Below are 25,684 nucleotides of genomic sequence, written 5' to 3' on the forward strand. Positions count from 1 at the left end.
AGTATCTTCGATGGAATTTCCGTAAACGTCCAGCTTCCTGATCCTCCCTGACGCTTAAAAAATAGACAAAACTTTTTATGTTGTTATCATTACGTTTGCTTTGTTCTGTGTATTACGGAGCCTCAATCATTTAATTTCACATTAATAACTTTCATATGAAAATAAAGTGAATACTTCGTACATTAATTGTTTTATCTTGTATTTAATCTCAAGTATGAGGAGATCGTTTGCCTGTCATACCCTTGTGACCAAGAGAAAAAAATCCTTGATTCCCCCTAAGTTGAATCGAGCATAGGCTCCGATAAATGTATTGGATGAACATGGAGAAATTTTCATTTAACAATCTCCTAGTGTATTAGAAGACCATGGACATGTGGTTCCGTACTTAGAATATGGCTGTCTCTTCTCTATAGACGGAGCATTGCGCTAACTAGATGAGTCGTCGTTTTAAAGAGAATGCCCGACTCCTCATCGAAAAACTTAAGGATTACCGAGTGAGTAAGTTGGTTGAAACACTTTGGGGTTTCCAACCGGGTCAGATTTTGCTCCACCAGAAGGATCCGCGGGAAAAATCCACCAATCCACCTGATTGGTGGATTTTTCCCGCGTCAAAACCTCTTGCGAACCAAATCTGACCCGGTTGGGAACCCGAGTGTTTTATCCAATCCGCATGGAAATTTGTCTATGCCATAAATCTCGTCTCGTTCTGAATGCGTCTGCGCCGATACCACCAGAGTCCTGGCGATCTTACTTTCATTCAATCACCACCAAATGTCTGAACTCTCTAAGGGTTTGTATATGGTTACTCTCAACAGAGCGATCTTAAATTTCATGTGTCAATCATCGCAATACGCTGAGACAAAATGAAGCGGCTTTGTGGTCGTGCGGAGCCAGCTTGACGAAAGAAACCGCGTTTGTTTATTGATTGCGTACGCGTCACAATTGTCGCTCGAGTTGCTCCTGCCGCCGCCTGGCGCCGCCACAGTCGCTCTGTTTCGGCCGTTGGTTGGTCGGCTGCCTCACTCGAGAGCTTTGCGATTCTCGTCAGGTGCCAAAGTGACCCTCCCATCAGTGTCGGACGTGTTGTAAAAGTGTTTCAGTGTACACGGGTTCCAGCATTTGCGAATACATTCGTGACAATGGCATCGTTTAATGCTATTATCAACGAATTCTTCAATGACCCTTTCTTCCGGTGAGTGATCATCCAATTGAATTCACACACTTTACCTCTTGGTCACCAGATTTCTTCTCCGCTGAGAGTACTGATACCATAAAAAATCTGATAAAAGCGTATGTTTTGCGTTCCTTCAAGATTTATTCTGTTAAATGGGTAGGAAAATATTGGATGCATGGAGCTTGCAATGGACTGTTATCCATTTAATGTTTTGCAGAAATATTTTTTTAGTAAATATGAATATTATACTACATTATTCTAAATTTAATATTGCAAGTTACATTATCGCAAATACTGAATCATGTTAAAGTTTTGTAAATGTTGCCAATGACGCAAATTTTACTGCGTGTGTGAAATACCACTGTTGGATGTTGTATGTATCTAGTCGTTAACTTCAGTTCCATATCTTTTTCATTCATGTACAATATCAGATTTGATTTTATTAGTCAATTATTTGCATGTATTGATAGGATATCTATGGCTGTAGCGCGCTTGTATTTTTAGATTTTCATTGTTGCGCATCCATCCATATTTTAAAGCGTGTTTAAAGGTATCTGTCATATCTGTTTATCGATTCAATTGATTGGATCAAATATTCGTGTCCTGGAAATATAACGGTTAGGTCATTGGCTTCTTTTTTTAAGGCTTCTATTTCGACGCATGTGTTGTTTCGGATTGATGAATGCAGAAACCTATGCGATAGCGCTTTTTTATTATTTCGGAATTCGCGCGTTTATTTGCGCCCGTATCAATTTCTTCGAGGCACTAGTTAATGTATGTATATGTCTGCAGTTCCAGAGGTTGCACGTATAAGTATGTATCGCGTGGCGATAGCATCTTCAAAGACTTCTCGGATTCAAAGGACAGTCGACAGGTGTGCAATTAGCTCAGTGGCGTTGAGCTCTTCTTGCTTACCACGCAGGGGGGGGGGCTTCTGTCTCCTCCCTCTTTCATTCCTCCCTTGACTCATCCTTGCAGACCCTATTCGCTGCCAAAGCGTTGCGACAACGTCTCGAAATTCGCATCGTTGAGCAAACGTTCGCGCAACGTATGAGGACGTTCCTACAGCGCTTTTGCTTTACTCGCTTGATTCACTCTGGGCATCAGGTTGGTGTAGTTGGCTACGAGTTTCGGCTTCGAACCCCTTAGGCCCAGATTCAAATCCCGGTGGCAGCACAGAATTTTTGGAGAATGCCCCGTCCCCACTTGAGTGTTGTGTGGTGGACACTTGAAGCGCAACACTCCGTCCGTCGGGAGTTAAGCCGTCATCTCATTGGCGCCTCATAAAAAAGCCTCATAAAGGACAGGCTAACGTTGACGCTGGGATTTTCTCAGCACTTCCTTCTCACCCTAATGGCGCAATTTACTCTGGTCATCCTTGTCTTGTACGAATACATATGGAATCATAACCAGAAGTGGATTATTTCTTCAGGGGGGAAGGCAACAACAATGTGAGGTTGAGAAAATTAAGTTTAGACGAGGACACACCTCATGATATTTCATATACAAATAAATGTGAAATTAAAAAATTCAGTATGTGCAATAGAACTATTCGATGGATAATGAGTACGTCGATATCAGTAACCGGTGAGCCATGGACAGCTTAACTCTGAAAATGTATCCTCCTTCGTAGTTGTTAAGGTTTTGGTCAACAAACTTGCCTCGCCGCAACGTTTCGTTTTATCTTTTAAACTTCATCAAGGCTGAATAATCAAAAACCGTCAACACGAACCAGAATTTTTTAAAAATAGAACGCAATAACGTGCCACTCATACTATTAGTTTTAATTTTCATATTATGGCCAGGGGCGGATCCAGGATTTCTTTCTGGGGTGGCACAAGCAAGGCCGTATCCAGGATTTTGTTCTGGAGGGTGGGGGGGGAACAAGGATACCTCGTAATGCAAAACGAACGCAATGATAATGGGACTTTATTAAAATCTTCTATATTTTTCAATGGTCTGGGGGGGGGGGGGGGGAACCCGTGCCCCTAGATCCGCCTATGATTATGGCCCATTTAACAGCACACCTACCATAGACTCACTATAAACAAAATTAATCCAGTAAACAAATTCTTACTTTTAAGTTGAAAACTGAAACTATAGAAACAGTGGCGCCGACTCCATGGGGCCTGAGGGGGCCCGAGCCCCCTCAAAGATTCGTTTGGGGGGGCGGAGCCCCCTCAATATTTCAAGAAAATAATTAGGTTATACTATGCTTTGTGAAATCACAAAAATATATTGGTAATTTTTATTTCCCATGTTTGACAATAGTTACCTTTTAAAATAAATTCAACAATGTGTTAAAACAAATTATTATAAGGTTAAGCAGGTTAACTAAATCAGGTGGTGTGAATCATGATAGTGATTCGGTGCTGCAACACACTTTGAATTTAACCTCTTCCCGGGGCAAGACCTCGGATATGGGCCCCCCCAATATTTTTTATAAGTCGGCGCCCCTGTATAGAAACATAAAACAACATTTTTATACTTCCGCAACTGAGCTGGTGTACTAAAAATTTACCACATTCCGAGGTGGGCGGGTCCGGGCCTCCAGCCCTCCCCCTTTCATACGCCTCTGCATTCATGATGACCGCGGACGAGCGTTTACTATGCCTTGCTATAATCTCTTCATCTGATAATACGGGGGTGATTCCGCATGGGTGATAACTTCGGCAATAAGTAACTTTCATAGTACATTGTTGTAAACCCTGCTTAAGTGATGGTGCTTAAAACAAAAGATTTCCTTAGTTCAAGCATGAAAGGCCGGGAAAAACTACAAACTGAGGGAGTTGACTAGTTCACATGTAAAACTTATAACCGCACCTTTTTCGGCAAAACGGGAGAACCATAAAAAACAGAATAGGAGAACATGTTCAGGATATTAGACTAAGATATGCTATTTATTGCACCATTGCTGAAAATTCTTCTGAAGGACAGTAGTTTGGCATAAGTTATAAACAAAGCGATTCATGGAATTCCATTTTGAAGGAAATAAAATACGATATAACTTCTTCTTCTTTATTTAAATTTCCAAGATCTTCCCAGCCAATGAGGAGGAACCTGATTGTGACTGTTTATGGATACATCTCAACGGTTTTAATTAATTCAAACTTGTTCACTCGCCCTGGTGACGATAGATAAGTCATCCGAGCGATAGTGCAGGGTGGTATATACTGATTTAATCCGGTTTAAATTCCGACGAGACTTCACCTGAATGATTCTTCGGGCAATAATTAAATAATATTTTACGTAAGCTTGCTTCAATATTGAGAAAACATGAGCGCAAGCCCTCTGAACACTGAATTTTAAAGACAGAAGTGATATATTAACAGTACCTGGGGAATGTAAAAATATATTCCTCTCATATAATATATATTATTATATGAGTTAACCTGGTCGAAAACCCGAGAAAAAATCATCAATATAATTCACCGTGAGAAATTAAAATCGTTTATATTCCTCTCTCTTTATAAAAGTTCAAATGCTGCTTCAACTTAGAACGTAAAATTATCGCAACAATGGGGAACATGCATAATTTTTTAAAAGTACTATAATAAGAAGGTCCCTTACTGAAATTTACTCACCCCAAGTCTGGCGGATGAATAATGTTTTTTAGCTGAGCTATGAGTCTTTAAAAATTAAACTTCATCGGCTGCTTGAAAACACGACGCCATCGGAGCGTGACGTCACGGCACACTGACACACGGCAGACTGAGGAAGTACATAGAAAATCGGTCTATTCAGGGGCTCAAACGCAAATTTGGCGAAAATAATTGCTATTTTTACTTGGATATCTTGCATATAAGGCTCCACCGCTCCACTCTCTCAGCGAATTGTATGGTGTACCGTCCGATGACGTCAGAATGCGTTTCATGTCACGTGACTTAGAGCGATATTCGAGCATTTTTAGTTAGCGTTTAATGACGTTTGTGGGGTACAAGGAGAGTTTTGGTACATATATTTGGACTCGTGAGAAAATTGTCTATTCAGTAAGACTTACCAGCATGATTAACAAATTTCATGCATGTTCCCCATTGATACGTTTGTGCGAGTTCCTAAACAAAGAATTGCACAAGGTCACTCGAATGATCATGCGCGTGAATGTCCTTCGCGCGGCCATCATCACCCGGCTGATTTCCCGAGAAGATTTCATCAACAGCATTCGCCGGGAAAGAACCAAATCCTTCTCCTTCATCGTGTAAAATGGCAAATTCGGAGAGTTCTCCATCATATGCATGATCATGCGAATGAAAATGAAGCATGTTTTTTAAGGCCGTTTTACTCGATGAATGATCATGCTTCTTAATATTTATTCACCTCCGATCCTGTCCAGAACAGTTTAATGTGCTTATCATCCTCAGAGTTAGGCTTCGTTCAACTCAGGTGTGGCATGCATGGTGGTAAATTCTCAGGGATGATGTAGGTATTTTATTTACATATGACGACATTTATGTTGAGTAATATTCTAAGAAAGCAATATGAAAATATTTTAATGAATAATAAAGTAGCCCTCTTTTTTAATTTATTATATGTTTGTTTTAATAAAAATTAAGCACTGAATGGGATCGTTCATCAATTATTTCTAATCTGTCGATTTTGATTGAGCTTGAATAATAAAGAGACGGGTATTTTCCCGTTTCTTGATCCGTCACCTACTCCTCGACCTATTTCTAATAAAAACCAGCGGCTTCATCCTTTTCGAAGATAAGTTGATGACGTCAAGCATTCCTGCTGAGGGTCACCACTTCTTGGCAACTCCTTCTTCCATGGATGGGCCTCTCGTGTTTGGATGTTTTTCATACTCTTGTGAGCAATTCAGTCCTTCAATGGAAGGTTCTCGCTGAAGAATTTTATAAACCGGAACTCTAATGATGTCACCGACTCGTGAAAAGCCGGTTGCAACTTTCAAGTCTTCATTATTTCAAATGTACGAGAGAAAGGCTGAATGAATTAGATTTTTTTCTTCTTCGTTACTTCTCTTTCCCCTCCATCTACTGAATTCTTCAAATGAATTGCGATGTTTGGCTTTTGTTTTCGACTCCATTAATTATAAAAAGCGTTTTTTTTCCTTGATATAAATATAGCGCTAAATTTCTACATTCCCTTAATCACGCTTTTATTTTTCCATACTACCAGTGCTGTTTCAGAAAAGGAGGTGCACATTCTATTCAAAGTCTCGTGATTTTCTACAATTCATAGCCATTTTCTTTGCAAAATCTCGCCGTGAGACATTTTCATGACAGGGTGTACGATGCATGTGTAAATTGGTCCGAAAGAACCAAAAGAAATTATGTAAAATAATCACTGTTTCTTTTCAAGCTGTCCGAAAACACAGCAGCACAGGAAACAACAACGACAAAATGAACTGCAATGAACTACTTATAAATGGTTAACGCCACAGAATATACAAACGATTCATATCAATTATTCATTCAATATATTATTTTATGCTATGACAGATTATATATTTATACTATCATTGTTAATTTCAAATATATTTATTTCTCTGTGAAAAGCAAATGAAGAGCTTTTCACTCTCATGGCATTGGGAGACTAGTCTATATGTTTTACTATTCAAATAAGTCCTTGCTTTAGATGAAAGTTACTCTGGTTGTCAATCGAAGCGATTCCCCGTAGACAGGAGGCAAAGATGGACTTGCAGCTTACGTTTTTAACCTTTCTTGAAGAACCGTCCTCCACAAGCTATGGAGAGAGTATCCATGCATGTTGTTCGGTATTCTAGTGATTTTTATTGCTTACTTCATAGGTCTTGAGTATTATTGTCCTTCTTTAGCTATTATTATGTATCATTACTTCATCAAAGGATTCCATGGCTGACTTTACGCAAGAAATTTGTGGCAATGGAAGAAAGTTGAAACTGTGTATTCTTCAAAATGCTCGTGTGTTCCTGAAACCTTACTGCTGTGAAAATTCTAGATATACTAGTTCTATGTGCTCAATGCGTTTGATTTTGGGGATGGACTTGCGTAATGGTTACAAGGTCAAAATTGGAAAATTTGATTGTCATTCAGCAAAAACATACAGCCTCTTTAAAGTTTGCATAAGTTTTACACATGTGATCCATAACCAAAACAGGTCAATCAGGAAGGAGGTATACTCACGCTAATTCTGGTGGTAGGGCTGGGAAGTAAGGGATTTCACTTTTACTGAGTTTTTGGAAGTGAACAGACTATAAGAGTGGCAAATGGTATGTCATCATCAGTAGACGATGATCCTAAGATTGTTTTGACGTAGCTCTCCACTCAATCTTCCAATCGGATAATCTTTGGAGACGACTTACATACTAATTTCTCTGATTTACATCCTTCATCTACTGTTGCATATATGTATGTATTTCATTCATGGCCTTCCTCTGCCATTCCTCCCTTCCACCTGTCCTTCAATGGTTATTTTCATATGACCATCACGCATCATGATGTGTCTGATTGAATTGTCCTGTCATAAGGCAAGTTCTTACCCCACTTTAAATCGTTGTGATGCAATAGGTGCACTTTTTGAATATGTAATTACAGTTTGATTATGTAGTTATTCAATTTTTCCTTTCCTCATCTATTCATCCTCTCAAACCAGTTCTATCATTTGTGTGCAGTCACCATCTTGGGGATATAATGTCCTCGGGTATTTCCCCAATTGTACTATTTATTCTACACTCTCAATGTCTTCTGATTGGCTCGTTCAACAGTTTTTATTTGCCGATTATGATATATTAACTAAAATGAAGTTATTTCCGTTTATCAATTTTTCAATCTGTGTCCTCATTCTCCAGCTATTGAGTTGTTTTAAAGGAGGGTTTAAGCATTAAGAACTATACCAATTAATGGTATATTCCTAAAATCACAACCCAAGCCATGCATGAATTTTAGAGGGCTCAAAGTATTTTTAATCTCTCATGCTAAACAACACATTATTCCATTCTGTCATTCACTTTCCAGAGAAATTGGAGCTTTTTACCGCTAATGGCTATCCTAAATACTTCACTACTCATCTGTTATAATGATCCTAATGTAGTCTAGTTATGCCATTTTAATTTATTTTGAACCAACAGATACTCTTTTTGAGTTATCAGCTGCATCATTACATCTTGTTAACGTGTCGTGAATGAGGCTTCAACTCTCCTCTTCTTTTGCACAGCCCCGTGGCCGCCGCTGCGCCTCACCCGCAGTTCCACCAGATGGCCAGGATGATGGACTCGCTCATCATTGACTCATTTGCGTCTCCGTTTGCCTTCACCAAGATCACGGCCACTCATCGCAGGCCATCGCCAAGTCGACAGGCGAGCAGTAATACCAAGGGCCATCACCACCACCACTACTACCACAAGAGCAGTCGGGCACACAAGGGCAGCAGCGAGAAACAGTCGACAAATGCACCCGTCAAGGCTAACCACCAAGGTATGCAGCTTCAGCCACAACTAATACCTCTGACCCTACCCCAATAAACTTGTCAGATAGAAAGAACTGTGTTCAAAACAATGGGGGATTGCTTCAAGAAGTTTTCCTTGGTTGTCCACTGCATCAGGGCATCTATTTGGGTGACATTTTAACAGGGCATCTATTTGGGTAACATTAACCCTTTCGAGACGGGGGAGTTTTCGTCTTAGCCTGACTGCTGTACTGAGCCCCAAGAGACTCTTCTTTCTCATGGTACGGAGCATTTTTGGAGGACATTCGTTAAGAAGGGGCTCGCGGAACCTTTTCGACCCCCCCCACTGAGACTCAGCATTATCTCGGACTCCGAGAGTAGTTGGTGCACTCCCTCCTTTCCAGGTTTACCACCATACCTGCGGCATTGGTTCGCAGTCAACTTATGTATTGCTTATATGTATACATGGATAATTGTTGCTTACACGTAAATTGCAGACTTTGAATTGAATTCCTCATTTTTTTCTGAGCATTGTCAAATTTTAAACGAAGTTCTAAGGTCAATATTAACGCATTTAATTCAGCAACAATTTCCATGTCAATTTTTATACAGAACTCGAGATATATAAGTTAATATTTGTCGTAGAATTTCGTTTAAAAATTGCAAATACTGTTCAAAAGACAAATAATTCAATTCTTAGTTTATTTTTCTTGAGAAATGAACAAATATTTATTTGGAAAACTGACTGGATAAACAATTGTATGACCCCTGTCCCTTACTGCTAAGAGGGGTAATAAAAGAGGAGGGGTCAGGGTACCTGCTCCCGGATTCTGAGGGTAAAGCCTAAACCCTGCAGTGTTGGGTCCGGAAACAAAGACGTCGTATGCCTGCGACCGTCATATAAGGGGGAGGGCTAGAAAACGTATATATACGGCTTTCGTTCTCTTGGTCACGAAAATCTCAGACGGAAATATACCGCTTTCGTCTCCCGGGTCAAGAAACGTCCACACGTGTATTTACGTCTTTAGAATGGGAAAAGGTTAAGAAGAGGAGATTGGAAAATAGGCGGAAAAATGTCAGCAATCAGGAGGCTTCCCTGACATACTTCCTTCTTACCCATGGTAAATCACTTGACCCATGAGAGCACCTCTATCAGACGGACAAATCCAAAAGGGATGAAAATCAAAATGCTTTTAAAAAGATCCTCAAGCTAAGGATAGAAACGTCAGCCAAAATGGAATCCCTGACCCAGTGGACAACCCAAGAAAACTTCTTGATGTTGGTACGCTGGGTAAGCACCTGATCCAATGAGGGATTTCCATGATTAAAAAAATTATTTTGGGAAAGCCAAAGGTCTGTGATTATATTCCTTGTTCAAGGGATTTTTTTCCCGATGAAATGAATGTGAATTTTGCTTCTGCCCATGTTCCAAGATTGAGGTACTCCACATTCAGATCTATTCCTCACTGGTGTAATTTTTTCCAACTCATTGTTAGTCTTATCCAGCATGTGCCCACAAAATACCACAGTCATAATTCTTGCTGTGCCCATTGGAAGAGGTTTACTATTATTTAGCATGAATCTTCCTGTGAACCAAATTTCCTCTAAAAGAGCATAATATCTCTAAATGTTGGACATTTTGGGAATTTTTTCCTGACATTCAGACATTGGTTTAAAATGTTGGAAATATGTTGGATGAGTGGCAGCCTACCAAATGAAGTGTGCTTATTTAATTCATGGGAATCCCCTTACACTTGTAATAATAATAATAATAATAACAATAATAATAGTAATGACTCATGCTTTGTTTTTGAAAATAATGTAGCCTCCACCTCATAAGAGTGTGACATTCTAATGGAAAGATTAAAATATTTTAGAGTTGGTTCCTGCCTTTTCACTTAATCACTAATTCATGATAATTATGGTGTTGTATGTGCCACATTACTAGAACTCTCACGTCATTTGTCATTGTTGTCCTTTCTCGAAGTGAAGTTGGCCAAACGAATTGGGAGGAGGTAGCCAACAAGCAAGTTCAAACCAATAACAATCAAAATAATACTAGCACAAATATCCAAAGCTCAACGTCAGAAAAGTGGATAGCTTCATTACGGAAAAGAGACCCAGAAATACAGCCTGCCCTGCCTTCGCTCAACCCGCGCTCTAGGTATGTGCGGAATAAATTTTGCAAAAGTTACCACCAGTTCACCTGACATAAAGGGGGAAATTTGAGCTGTATGTCTTTCTACTGCACAGTATGAAGTACAAGTTTTAGTGGCTGTGAAATTTATGAATTGAAAACAAAGTTTTACAGCCATTCACCTATCAATGGGAGGAGTATGCTCAGAGTGGCTCAAATATTAATTACTCTCCCTCTCTGCACTCCCCCTTTTGTATTTCTAGAGTGTGTGTTAATTTTTGCCATGAGTCAATGGACTTCAAATTTTTTTGTGCTTTCGTCACACAATATTTGCATGCTTTGACCACTATTATTTCTAGCATGGTAAACATTGTGCTTCTTACCCCAGTTTAGAAGCATAAAATCTAAGAATTGAATCCAGAAACTTAATTTTTTGAGTGCTCATCAATAACAATAAATGAATTTTATATTTTGATCAAAATGAAAGAACAATTGTCTTATTTATTGGTGAAAGAAATGATGTTACACTTTTAAGCAAATAAAATGTTAAGGGATCACCCAAAAAAATTGAATATTTATGAATAGAATTGATGGAAAATTTGCAATCACAGCTCAATCCTCTCCTGATATTGATGTGTTTAGTTTCTGTTAGCAAGTTCATCGTTTGCCTCTGCATTGATGATGAACATTGAGTGCTGCATTTACTGCATGTTGTTAATTAAAGTGAAACCTGTTCATGCCGTAAAGATAGTTTTGCCTTCTACAAAAAGTGTTGTTCTCAAAGCACCTCTGACTTTAGACATTTCTCATTCATGCATGTATGTATTCTTCTAGGGAGAGGCTCCACCATACGTTTGATTTGGCAAGCACTTTTCCACACGTAAAATTTCAATTGTTTTAATGGTAGAGCTTTAGATGTTGATTCGCTGTCTCAGGTCGCATTCTCACCCCAGCATGGCAGGAAGTCGCAAGTCTCGATCTGTCGAACGACTCCCAAAAACCTCCTTGAGCAAGAACGGATCAAATGGCGCGCAAGGCAGGTCCACGCTGCACCGTGCTCCGACGGCCATCAAGAAGCTCGGAGGCTCAGCAGATGTGGCGGGGGAGGAGGAGAAGGAGGAGCGGAACGGAGGGGGGGGGGCCGCATCCGGTAGGAGGGGGCGGAGGGGGGGGCCCGCACCCCATTGTCTCTGGCTTTGAGACGCACATGGTGGAGGCGTTGGAGAGGGAGATTCTGCAGAGGGGTCCGGGCATCCCGTGGACGAGGGTCGCCGGACTCAGGGAGGCCAAGGCCATCCTGCAAGAGGCCATGGTCCTGCCTCTCCTCATGCCAGACTTCTTCAAGGTTAGCAGAATGTCATGTCTCACACTGATCACAATTTGCAAACTGAGAGCTTAATCTTTTATTTTTTTTTAATTACATATAAACATTTTTATCCAAAGACCTTGTACATGGAATTAGCGACATCAATTTTACAATAGTTTACAAAAATAATTTACTATAAAGACTAGTTCATACACAGTTGACTCCTGCTTTACGATGGGTTCCACTTATGATGGAGACAGTCCATGGACTGAGCTGATTGTAAATTATTTGCTTACGGCAGTAAAGAAAAAAATTGTCAAAAATCTTCAATATTTTAATCACTTGAAAATTGAACAGTATGCCCATTTGATGTCCTCTGTGATTAGAAATTCTCCACCCACCATCGATGATTTTTTTGCGGATCTTTGCAGCTTTCTGAAATCACTATGGAAGCATTGGCTATAGCCCAAAGAGCTGTTTCTTCCATGTTATTAAGGAATAAACTGGCAAAATGTCCCAAACGTATAACAGTAATCAAAATGGGGCAATATGTTCTCTGAACTATTTTGAGAACCAAATCCTGTGGGACCTAGTTCAGAGCAAAATCCCACGGGAAGCAATTCAGTGACAGTGTAAATGGGGTTCACTTTTGCTGACAATTTGGGGGGCATGATCACAGCATTGACTATTTAATGGGGAAGGTTGAATTCTTTTGCAAAGAAATGAAGAGCGATCAATTGGAGTGCATTGTACCGTCTAAAGAACACACGAATAAGATTTATCACGACGTGTAATAATAATAATTCATAAATAAACAATATTTACTAAATGATTTTAATAGTATGTTTTGTCATACATAGCACTCTCATGATATTTCTAAGGTACACTTAAAATATGGTGTAGAATATTTTATTTTGATTGCATGAAGTATACATAAAATATCACGAAAATCACATGCAAGAAAGTAGGGTGAAGGGAATTGTTCAGCACAGGGGCGGATCCAGGATTTCTTTCTGGGGGGGCACAAGCAAGGCCGTATCCAGGATTTTGTTCAGGGGGGGGCACAAGGATACCTCGTCATACAAAACGAACGCAATGATAATGGGACCGTATTAAAAATCTAGGATATTTGGTCTGGGGGGGGGGGGGCCACGTGCCCCCGTGCCCCCCCCCCCCCCCCCTGGATCTGCCTATGGTTCAGCAAATGCTTATTTTTGTTTACCACAGGGGCGAAGGGGTCATAAATGGCCAAAAATATGCTTGCAAAATACTTGAATGCTCCCTTAATGCAAATTTTATAAAGTTTAAAATTAAAGAGACCCATGTTTTTTTCCATTTTTCCAACTGTCACTTACTTTTCCAGCCATCTACAACACAATGTTGACGGCCTTAATCCATTCACGGATAAGTTGATATCATAAACTCATGGAGAACAAGTCCCCCATAATATACTACTGCTAGACCATTTGTATGAGCCTCATATGATTTCGTGTCATTAAAACATTTTTTATCAATTCCTTCCCTCACTTGAAATTTTCTCCCTGAATGTGCAGATGAGGCAGAACTTTAGTGATGCCACCAACTCATGAAAATTGGGGACCAACCTTCACATTTTTTTATTTATTAAGTATCTACTTAAAGGGAATGGCTTAATGAGGACTGTTTATTTTTTCGTTGTCACTAATCTTTTCCTTCCATCCACTAAACACTTCAAATTTGCAATACTGGTACAAATTCCAATTATTGGTCAATGTGAATGTCATTGCCCACACACAAGAAAACTATTGCTTCTTATATTAGGACAGTCTATGCATTCCTCTTTATCAGCACCCAACAATATACAGTAAAACCTCTATACTGTGAACCTCTTTACATCGTAAACCTCCATACTTCATACTCTTTATCTTGTAAAACCTCCACTTATCATACCAAGGAGATACCCCCAAGATGGCCCAACTACCTCTGCAAATCATACCGAGACAACTGGAGACCATTAATGCAGCCGCAATTACATACATGGAATGACATTTTCAGCGATAAATGTTTCACCCTTATTTTTTAAAATACACCTTTAAAATGCTGTAATTTTCAAGTTAATCATTAATTATGGCCATTTTGTTCCATATGAGAGCATACCTAACAGTAAATAAAAAAAGCTATCCAACTATCCTAATCATTTTAAGTAACCGTTGAATTTAAGAGAGATCACATTGCTTTCTCTCGAATCATGGTAAAAATCATGCGATAGCACTCGCCTTCTGTAATTATTAAATAATAAATTTATGTTCCCAAATGCATGCATGTAATTGTTTAAACACATACATAAATATAATGGTTTAAAAGACAGTCGTGCCTTTCATTTGCGAAGGATATGAAAAAATGGTGCATATCACTAAAACCTCTCAATAGTTGAACCTCCATACATCAAATTGCCCAAATTTTGGTCCCCTCCATTGCGATGTAAAGAGGTTTTTCTGAATGTTATTCCTTTTTGTGTGTCTGTGAATTTATTCCCAAGCCAGACTTAAGGGTCAGAACAATTATTTACAATCATTTCTAAAATAGGATGTGTTCTCTCTCTCTAGGGTATTCGAAGACCATGGAAAGGAGTGTTAATGGTTGGCCCACCGGGAACTGGGAAGACTATGTTAGCAAAAGCTGTGGCTACAGAGTGTGGAACAACCTTCTTCAATGTTTCCTCATCAACATTAACGTCAAAATATCGAGGAGAGTCCGAAAAACTAGTGAGACTTCTCTTCGAAATGGTAATTTGCATTTATAATCATTTATCTCTGATTGCTAATCTTTCTTTGGCATTAAGATTTCTATGTCCTATACTTATTTCTCATTTCTTTTCAAAATTGTCATCTGCCATCTTTAACAGATATTAGTCACTGTTGCTTATTCTCGTACATAATACGACATAACATATTCTTGGGCAGTAACCTCTAACATGGCAACTTGGCACACATTCTCAGCACCTGTCAGAACTTCATCGCCATACAGCTCATCAGGCATTTTTTCCTTGTCTTTTTTTAAGAACTCAGATGGTAGATCATTCATGCTTACTTTAGTGTTTTTAAGGGTTATCGAGGCTCATGTCAATCGAAATAACTGCATTCATTATAACAACATATGCGTTTATTTAGGACACAAATAGAAGCTTTTCGCACTCGGAATATATGCGAATTAGCAGATGGCCGAAGGTTCAATGACACCTTCACATGTGGTCTGGCAGGTCTGACTCTCGTGCACTCCTGAACACTACTTTTTGGGTAAGGGCACCAAATCCCTGGGGTCCCGTTACCCTACTGGTGCCAAGGGTCCTCCATCTATCTCCCTCCAGGTGGTGCTGCCTTTCGGCGGTAGTACGCAATTATTTGAATGCTATACTTACTAAGAATTTTCCCTCTGTAATGGCCTCAGATGGAGCAAGCTCTAAGGTAATCACTTCATTACAGTAGTAGATATGACAGTAAAACACCCACTCCAGACCCATGAGTTATGCTGGTTCGTTTGTTACACAATTCTTGCATCATCTCTGATAATGAGGAAAATCATTTGGTGTGCAGTTTCAGCATAATAAAGTTGATAGAATCTGCAACAAATTAAAAAAATGAAACATTGGTTGTGATGTTATAATTTTGAAAAAATAAATTTTTAAATAAACTTTTCAAATTTTGCCTCCCAACTTTGAAATTTACTTAAAAAACTAATCGTAACGCACACTTTATACAAGAAAAATTAACGTAGATTAATTGGGGTGTCAAAGCTTCTGTTAGGTCCCTTGCAGAGATCACGTGAAGTTGCTGTGGTACCCATTGCAGATACACCCATGCCCCTGCCTTCAAATTGTGTTAGATAAATATCAGCGCTTTGATTCAAATGTTTTTTTTTCTGCCACAGGCCCGCTCATACTCTCCCAGCACCATCTTCATTGATGAAATTGATTCGCTGTGCTCTCAAAGGGGATCAGACTCGGAGCACGAGGCATCTAGGCGATTCAAGGCTGAGCTTCTAATTCAGATGGATGGCCTTAACTCAGAAACGTAAGATCACTCATTATCTTTTTAGCTGTAGAAATGTCCTTAATCGATGGCTATGTTCTAACAACACGTACCTGAAATTTGGCCAGTTTCAGACAGGTATCTTAAAAGTGTAATAACATTTAAAAAATAAAATACAAACAAAAAACAACTCTTTGTTTCAAAATGAATGCTTCTTTTTCAGATTTATGAACTTTTGGTTTTTAATTTCAGTTATGAGTAAAAATAATAATAATTTTTTTGCATTCCTGAAAAGTTGCTCTTTTTGAGATACGTGTTGTTAGAACTTAGCCATCGATATCTTGTCTAGCTTTAGCTTTATAGTGGACTTCATCACATCTATCACTAATTATCAATGTATTTTACTCGTTAGTTTAGGTTTACATTGTGGATTTAGCAAATCACCATAGCCTATCCCCTTCTTGCACTATGCTTTCCCCTTTAATTCACAATAACTTTCCTTTTCCCTTTCTTTTTAACCATACTTCCTATTATCTTCCCTCCCCCCTTCCTGCTTACCCAACATCCTTCCCACTAACGTAATTTTTAGCATCCCATCCATGCTCAACTTTCGCTCCATCCAAATTACACCAACTCTCCGTCTCCTTCCTATCTCATCTATAAGTCTCCCCTCTTCTCTCTTCTCCCACCATTTCTAGAACTTCCTTTTTTTTCTCTCCATCTATCTCACCCTCTCCATTCTCCCTTGTATAACTGGTCGAGGGTACTCCTATTTTCATTTAAGTAGCTCTGCTGAATTAATATTTGTTCATGATAAGCTTTGTTTGCTCAGTTCTTGAAAATAATTTCTGCTCTTTCGCTCAGGAATGAGGATGGCAAGACCATTATGGTGTTAGCTGCCACAAACCATCCGTGGGATATTGATGAAGCTTTCCGCAGAAGATTTGAAAAGAGAATTTACATTCCCCTGCCAGATGGTAAGTCTACAAGTTGATCGACATATTCCCTGACAGGTGCCTCCATATGGCATCTCACACGACTTCAAATGCTATTCAGTGAGACTCCAATTGGCATCTTATTACAATGCTAGGTAAAATTCTTGGCAAATATTCAATAGTAACTCAAGGGAAGCCTGGCAGGGAATGGTCAAAATCTTTATAGTACACCCATGTCTCGTATAGCGCAAGGGATGCGTTCCTTGGGGTCTTTGCGCTATACGAATTTGCGTTATACGAGAGCGTTTTAACATTGGGAAGATAGGGATGCGTTCCTGGTAGCATAGGTCTTGGGTATTGAATTTCCTCTAAAACATATATATTCCCATAAATAGCCTTAGAAAGCATTATTTATATAAATGTTTATAGTTTAAAACATCTTTAAAGATGGTATGCACGCATTTGAAGACTTTTATTCACGTTAAAAAAAATTCTTACGTGCTTTTTAAATTCCCTCCTGTCGTGCGGGTGGGCTAACATCTGCTATCTCAGGGGATCGTAATGCGTTGCCGGCAGTTGACGATTTTTCAAACTTGTCTAAAAACAACTATTATGTCACCCAGGCCCTTTTGTCGATCATCGAAATGACAGGAAAATGCTACTTTGAATGCCATTTCATAGCTAGCGGAGTTAAAGAATGATAAATCATTTTAATTTGAAGTCCTCCGAGTCATTATAGCAGCTACGTGAAACAGTCTTTAAATGCCTTGAAACCTGACCCAGGTTTTCCTTCCCTGAAAATGAATGAACGAAATTGCATTCTTTTCCAAAACAATATCGTCTCGTCAACACTAAAAACTGGTTGAGGGGGAAAGGAGCCACTTTCAATCACAGCTTGGAGTTCATCAGAAAATGTTGCGGTGACTGCGCTATCAACACTTGCAGATTCACCTGATGTCGCCGCACTGAAAATACCTGGTTGCCGTTTCAATTCTGGAACCAACCGGAGCTTTCACTAAATGTCTCGGAGCGATTACCACTTTCGTCTTTTTGTACTGATTCACTATGAACTTTCTGTATGTGTAGACCGCTTGGCTGAAGTTGGTGCGGCTGAGGTCACTGATGTTTTAACTTCGTCTTTATTCAGAATAAGGCATCGTGCGTTTAAACTTCCGAGCAATATCGCTTTGACGTTCTCCATTTTCAAAGCAATTGACCTCTTTCAATTCCTCTTCTAGGTTTATAGTTTTTCTTGATAAATTCTTGATTTTCTACACGCATTCCTATTTTTTTGTCATATTCTCTTGGTTTTTACTCTGTATGGCTCTATCTATATCACCTTCCACTGCTGAACTGTATTCCTGAGACGTAGAAGGCATACGACTGCGGGGAGGGAACAAAGCCATTGTGTTTGAGACTCTATAGCGGAACCTTTTATGTGTTGATGCTATTCATGCGCCACTCGGCCACCGCTCCATTTCTCCCCTGTGAATACCGATGACCTTGAAGGCTTTAGCGTAGACTCTCCACCTGGAAGTCAATCGCCCGATTACCTATGACGGCAAAAATACGTCTCAAACCGTATTGCTGAAAAAAACTCATTTCTACTAGCCCCACGCTTAATTAACGATCTAAATTATTCATTATTATTCTGTTAAGGAGACGAGATAAATTACTTCGGTAGGCCGGCTATCTTGACCCAATGACGAGTAATACTTTTGGCCATTGCACAGCAATGGATTTCGAATAATATATAAACAAAAAAGAAGATTTGAGGCAAGCAATAATATGAATATGCGTAAAATGATAGAAATTTCGTGTGTACTAAGCGCAAGTTCACGCGTTTTATCACGAGAGCGTTTAAGATTTTTGATTAGGCTACACTGCGTTGCAATGTTTCCCCGAGGAACGAATTTGCGCTATATCGAAATTGCGCTAATCGAAATTGCGCTATACGAGACATGGGTGTAATGCTATATGCAACTAAAACATAGATTACTTAAAAGATTTCAGGTGGAGGAAGCAGCATAGATTTCAATTTCATGATCATTGATTATCGACCCCATCACCAATTTTTCTTTACTTATGATTGCAATTAAGTTTTAAGATTTAACAGATGTATAATTTTTGTTTTTTTCATCAGGCATTTACTTCATGAGATATTTGAAATGAAAAATCAATCGCCTTAACCCTTTATATTACCCTAAATTCTCAAGTGTAAGGCATACTCATCTATTTTGTGCAGAACTATGGCAAAACCTTGACTACTGAAATTCACATTCTCGCAACAATTGAAATTTGTATTATTTTTAATAAGGCAAAGGCAGAATCCAAAGCAACACATAAATAGATAGCAAGCAGATAAATTGATAACCTCGCAAATTTATGCATGAGTTGTCATGCCTCAGCATCGTTCATGGGCCTTGCATGTTTTGTTGATGTTTGCACTCTTGCCTGAGCTATTCCTTATCACAATCTGCCGTTCTCCCTGAACAAAAGAATGAATCAAAACTCAAATGACATCAGTAACTTATGAAAAGTATGTGACAACTTAGAAGTTTTCCAATTTTAAACTTACAACAAAATGGCTAATTGGGCAAGATTTCTTTTCTGTCATGACTTAACTTTCCCTTCCATGTTCTAGATTCTTTGAATTAATTAGGATTTTGGGGGTGAGTGAACAACCTCATTTGGGGTTCGAAGATTGTCAAAACTTCTAGACTGCTAGCCAATTAATCTCACTTTATGTTCACTCTGTGCATCAGCCCAAAGTATGACAAAAATTGCTTTCCCACAAATTTCAATTTTATTTCTGTCTTGAGGGGTGGCCAATGCTAGTCAACACACAGTGAAACAAGAGTAATCAGGCCCACCCATGATGCATGGTGCCACCCACAAGCATGTAGCCAGAATATTTGCTTCGGGAGGGATTGCATGCTGTGTGGTTGTCTATGTATACTGGTAAATTGGTTTCAAATGGTGCACACAGCAAATCCATGCAATTCCTAAATTTAGCTCTACACTTCATTTATATGCTGCTGAAATTTAAATTTACTGTTTGTTACTACCGAAATTCCTCAATCAAGTTTTCTCTCTTGAAATTCAAACCAAGCTGCATTCAAATGGGCGTACCCAGCGAGGGGCAGGAGAGGGCAGCTGCCCCCCCTATAAGCAAAAATCACAAACGTCTTTAAGGATAATAATATCTTTTTCCCGCAAATAATTTTAAAAACTAATAAAGAGCTGTTGCAGTTTCCTTAAAATTTTGAATTCATTCACCTTTTCCATGCTTAAATCTTCCCTACAACTTGAACAACCATGACTTGTTCCCCCCCCCCCCCCAGTTTTGATCCTGGGTACGCCCTTGTGGATTCAATAGGTACAAAGGTGTAGCATGGTGGCTAAAACAAGTTTGTACGTTTCTTATCTGTAGTATGGGTGGCCCTTATCTGGTCATCTCCTGAGTGGAAGTATTGAGGTCTGTTGCCATAAGGGAAAAAAATTTGGAATTCCTGGAGGGAATGTGGCATCAGCATTTGGGGGATAGGCAACCCTGAGGGCAAATGATGATTATTGTGAGATTATAAAGGGGTCAATTGAAAGAAAAGCACTCACAATAGTTACAGCTCACCCGTCACTTAGTCTTTGGCTAGTGAATCTCGCATTAGGGGTGCAGTGATATGGTTTTCCAATGATATTTTAGATGGAGGTATTCAAAGGCTCTACCTGGCTGTGAAATTAGTCCTTCTAATTGAAAGCTTAATTTTATACTAAAATGAACTAAATGAGATTGCTGTGAATCAATGGTGCATTTATGTACATGATTTTCTAAGTGATGGAGACAACTACCTCTTTATTAATTAGTAATTGTCTGATTTACATAGATGAATCCAGAATAGCATTGCTAAAGCTTTGCCTGGAAGGTGTGGCTGTTGATGAAAGCCTGGAACTGGAGGCAGTGGCCAATAAGCTGGAAGGATATACAGGGTCAGACATCAGCAATGTTTGCCGGTAAGAATTCTTGGTATTTTTAAATCTCATATTAAATAGATATCTTCTTAACAACGTAAGTTTGTAGAGAGGCATAAATTATTGATTATTGGCTTTAAATGTCCATCATAATTTTCAAACATGGTATGACTGAATTAGACAGATTCATATGGAACCTGAATTCTTATTACCACGAAGTCTAATTCACGGTGGAGTTTGAAAAGGAAAAACATCGACCTCTCCTGGAACTCAACGTCAGCAGAAAAGCTAATGGGAGACTAGGGGACACTATGTACAGCAAATACACGCACAGAGATGTGTGAATGCAGAGGCTTCACACCACCATCCAAGCCAGAAGATTTCTCTTGCAGCTACATTAGTCAACTGTACACATTAAATTTATGTGACTGAGACTACAAAAAGAAATGAAACATTTGATGGTTGTGATTCAGTAGAAACACAACGAACATTGTTAATGCATGTATCACATATTAGTGAAAAATATGCTGCAAGCAATAAGGCATTTACTTTGAAAATGATAACTTTTTTCACCATCCAAGTGATATTTTCCAGTCATATCATATTAATCGAAAATAGGAGTCACTTACCTTAGATGATACCACTTTAATGCCAAAAAGAAGAAATCATATTGCCATCAATTTATGAAAATTGATTTGATATGCTGCTACCAATGAAAAATATTAACTGGACAAAGTTTGACACATCTAATGTTATCACCTAAGGGACAGATATGTGACTGTGACTTTGGTGATATGGAATTGATATCTTTCAAAAAATGATGTATGATGTTGTTTGGGATGGATAATGAAGAGATGTAGTCTTGAAAAGCATCAAGAGAAAAGAGGGACAACGTAACCTGAAACGTAAGGAATATCCAAGGCCAGAGGTCTCCAATTTACTAGGCCACGAGGGCCACATTCCAAGTTCTGAATCGCCCCGAGGGCCAGATAGCAAATTTGCCGATGACTTAAGTATTCGTTACCAACGTCTATTGAATTATCCGCTGGCGTATTTCTTATTTACGAACAGTTGAAGGCGACTTTGACGAGCAGTACAGCGCTGCAATGCTCCAAGCGGCGTCTCACAGAGTTAAACGAGCGAGAATCGTGCGCTACTTGAAACGAGTGTGCGGGCCCGATGAAAGCATTCCGTGGGCCGGGCACTGTGGAGGTCCTTCTCAATGGAGGGCACTGGCAGTGCACTAAGCCATTCATGTGAAATGGATCCTATAGGAAAATCTTTATTGCCTTGAGTGGAGAGAAACACCGCTGGTATTTGGGGCAGTGGGGTCTAATGCACAGCTCAAAGTTTACGTTGAATGAGCATGTGCGAAACTGTGTTTTCTCTCAGATGATGAGAATCACTAAAAATTCTAGTCGACTGTGTGCTCAGTAGCACACACCACAGCGAATAATGAACTACTACCCCTCGTCCTGAGAGGAATTGTCAAGACTTGGTACTTGGACGACAGATCAATGCACAGAAACCACTTCAGTTGAATTCAGAAAAGATCATATGTGTCTTTTTTTAAATATTGAATGTCATGAAAAACTTAGACCAACTCAAGAACTCCATGGAGTGCATCAAGCCCCATGCTCTGGCAGCAAATATTGTGTCAGAGAGAAGTGTTGGTCATGAAAAAAACTGCTCAAGGATACAAAAGGGTGACCAAGAATAATATGTTTAGGGGATCTACACAGATCATGCATGAAGTGAACTTGGCCACTCAGTGAATCTCAAAGAAGCCAAGGTCAGCGCGAGGGAAAGGAGATATTTCTCCAGGCTAATCATGGAGATTTTTGAAACACAGATACACAACACCAAACAGTCTTAATAAAGAATACACCATACTGAGAGTTTGTGAAAGGCTAGATGTCTCATGAAAAGTAATTCCAGTACCAGAGCATGCCAGCAACTCCATCTAGTTTGGCACACAACCCTTATAACATCTATGAAATAGGTTCTGTCAACATTCTACCGACACCACAGTGTGGGAAGCCAATACAATAGCCATTGCACCCACCCAATTCCATTATTATCAACCCCATCATTAACTTAGATAATTTTACAATTTACTGTGTATTAAATGCATGTTTAATAATTTTATGAGAACTTGTAGAGCACATTCATGGGATATGCATGATGAATTATATGCAAGTATCCTTCAGATGAAGATGAGGTGTTTAGAAAGTGAGTTATTTGGGAATTATGATTGTTCTGCACTGACCAGTGAATTCTTAAGGTGGTCTCATGTCACATTTATCCCTAAAATTGCTCATCAACTGGAGATTAAATGAAAAGCTTATGCTTTTTACAGCATTATTAAATATTTGCAGATTTCATATGCAAAACAATGATGAGAAGGATCACTATTTTGAGCAGTGAGCCTCTACCATCACTCTCAATTATTTCGCTGCATAGGCTTGAACGATGGGTTGGGCATCCTTCAAGCAATTACCCCATATGTTCTGGTATGATTACAACAGATTCTCTCGGTATACTCTAAGTATGTGCATGAATTCAGGGCAAAGTGCCTGGATCACCAATTTTGTTGCCTTTTATTTTAGTTCTTGTACCTCTGTGATCTGGAGCTGTGATTGGTCAAAATTTTTGTATATAATGCATCATTGGTGCAGCGCATAAGTCTTTGCAGCAGCCAATGCCTTCAAATTGTGTTTTTCATCTGTAATGCCAATATGAGTAGAAGTAAAACAACATTCGAAGATAGAGGACTTGAAGAGAATTCTTTGCCACACCAGTGAGGCATTATATGGACCAATCACGGCTCTCACAGGAAGAATAAACTCACATAAAAGACTACAAAATTGGTGATCCAGGCAGTTAGGTCTGAAGATACTCATGGGATACAGAGTGAAACTGTCGTTGTCATAACAGCATGTATGCAGTGGTAACTTGAAAGATTGTCAACTCCTTCCTTGTGATAGCTGCTCAAAAAGTATTTATAATCAAAATTCTCCCTGAGGCCATTGTGAATTGCAATTTCCTATATGCTTTCTTGGCTGCAATATTTAATTTAAAAATTGATGCTTCGAGCAAGAGATGAATCTTGCTTTGAAAATTAATTTTGCCATTTACCACCAATAGGGATGCAGCGCTGATGAGCATGCGCCGAAAGGTGGAAGGCATGACTCCAGAAGAAATTCGGAATATGCGCAGAGAAGAAGTTGAGCTGCCAGTGACAAACAAAGACTTTGAGGAAGCTATCGCCAGGTGTCGCTGTTCAGTGGCAAAAGAAGATGCAGCAAAATACGAATCTTGGGTGCAAGAGTTTGGGTCCTGTTGAAAGTGACTGCATACCTAGACAAGAAATTCTCAAATACATGTGAAAAGGTTCAGGCCTGAGTCAACCTTATACGTTCAGGAAAATGCACCTCTTTGATGAAGCTCTTTCCATGAAAAAGAGGTGGAATGAAATGTGATTAATGTTCTATATGTACGGGACCTTGTGGCTCATAACAATTCAAAAATCCCCTTCAAAGTGTATTCGTAGGTTATAACTATGAGTGTACAAGCAGAATAATTCCAATATTAACTCCATTATAGAGATACTTCAACATTTTAATGCTTACAAATGAGGACTTGACAAATAGTGTGTCAAGAGACTGACACACAGATTTTATGAAGCATTTTACTGGCTCCTGCGGCTATCTTAACCTTAGGCTATGCTAATCAACTGAAATAATTTATCTATTTTTTAAATCCTTACATCTTTAGCCAGTTTTTTACCCCATAAATTTTTTAAAGTTCAATAGACCAAAGTGTAATGAAAGTGTTTTCATGGACCACAAAGAACAATCAATGAACATTTTTTTGAAGTTTACCATGGCTACATTTTAATAGTATTACATTTCCAAGCAGAGAACCGAGTTCATTAAAATACAAATATCTCCTGATGCATTTCGGTGAAGTATTAACTACTTATTACATAAGTTATGAATTAGGAACTGGTAAAAGAGTGGGATTGTTATAGCCAAGTTTGATTGTATGCCAAAATTATAACTTCTGTGAAGTTGAAAACTCCAATTTTGGAAGGTTTACCAATCAAAGTTTAATAAATACTACTTAGTGTCTAATAATTTCCAGTTTTATTAGCCACTATGTACCATAAACCCACAACAACACGACTCTTGAGTATGTATAGCTGAGTACTGTAATTGTATTCTTCAAATTGATACTGCTGAGGTAAGTCCCTTGACCAGGGCTACCTAGAGGCAAGCCAGGCCACATGACTGAGTGTTGATGTTTTAAAAGATGAACAGTCTATTAATTTGTTTTGTCTACAACAATTGTTTTTGGAATTTTATGTTATTTTGCAAAACCCAGAAGATTGGAAAGCAGCTCATCTTTTGAAGTGCAGGAATCATTTGAAAACATCATTCGGCACCGAGCTCAAGAAATGCTTTTGCATCAAGGAAAAATCTAAAAAGGGGGGGAGGTGTTCAAACCTCCCACTCCCCCGGTATGTTTGGGAAGTACAATACATATTAAGTACATATATCCCTAATAAATGAATGCCCTCAAATGAACCCCATCTCCAAATCATCGTAGCCTCTCCCCACCTCAACATACCAATCTATTGACAGATTGCCCACAAGCTCTCTGCATACTCATGGTTATGTATTTGCTTGCATATGTTGACTTTGTGGGAGCATGTAGCCGTATGGGCCAAGGGCTTGGTTGCTGATATGGGGGTCCTGGGTTGAAATCCCG

The 25,684-nt window shown here is 39.1% G+C and overlaps 1 protein-coding gene across 1 annotated transcript in view; it reads left to right on the forward strand.

Annotated features, from left to right (window-relative positions):
* Nucleotides 1–25,050, forward strand: part of LOC124169521 (katanin p60 ATPase-containing subunit A1-like) — a 97,296-nt gene extending 72,246 nt beyond the window's left edge. The window contains exons 2-10 of the mRNA XM_046548153.1: nucleotides 8,327–8,586; nucleotides 10,550–10,721; nucleotides 11,630–11,815; nucleotides 11,865–12,039; nucleotides 14,586–14,765; nucleotides 15,907–16,049; nucleotides 16,872–16,984; nucleotides 20,827–20,953; nucleotides 24,059–25,050. Coding sequence (XP_046404109.1) covers nucleotides 8,327–8,586; nucleotides 10,550–10,721; nucleotides 11,630–11,815; nucleotides 11,865–12,039; nucleotides 14,586–14,765; nucleotides 15,907–16,049; nucleotides 16,872–16,984; nucleotides 20,827–20,953; nucleotides 24,059–24,257 — 1,555 coding nt within the window. The 3' untranslated portion in view covers nucleotides 24,258–25,050. The remainder of the gene's footprint in view (nucleotides 1–8,326; nucleotides 8,587–10,549; nucleotides 10,722–11,629; nucleotides 11,816–11,864; nucleotides 12,040–14,585; nucleotides 14,766–15,906; nucleotides 16,050–16,871; nucleotides 16,985–20,826; nucleotides 20,954–24,058) is intronic.
* The last annotated feature ends 634 nt before the right edge of the window (nucleotides 25,051–25,684 follow it).

Source organism: Ischnura elegans, chromosome 12 (genome assembly GCF_921293095.1).
Source record: "Ischnura elegans chromosome 12, ioIscEleg1.1, whole genome shotgun sequence".
In the NCBI taxonomy this organism is placed as follows: Eukaryota; Metazoa; Arthropoda; class Insecta; order Odonata; family Coenagrionidae; genus Ischnura; species Ischnura elegans.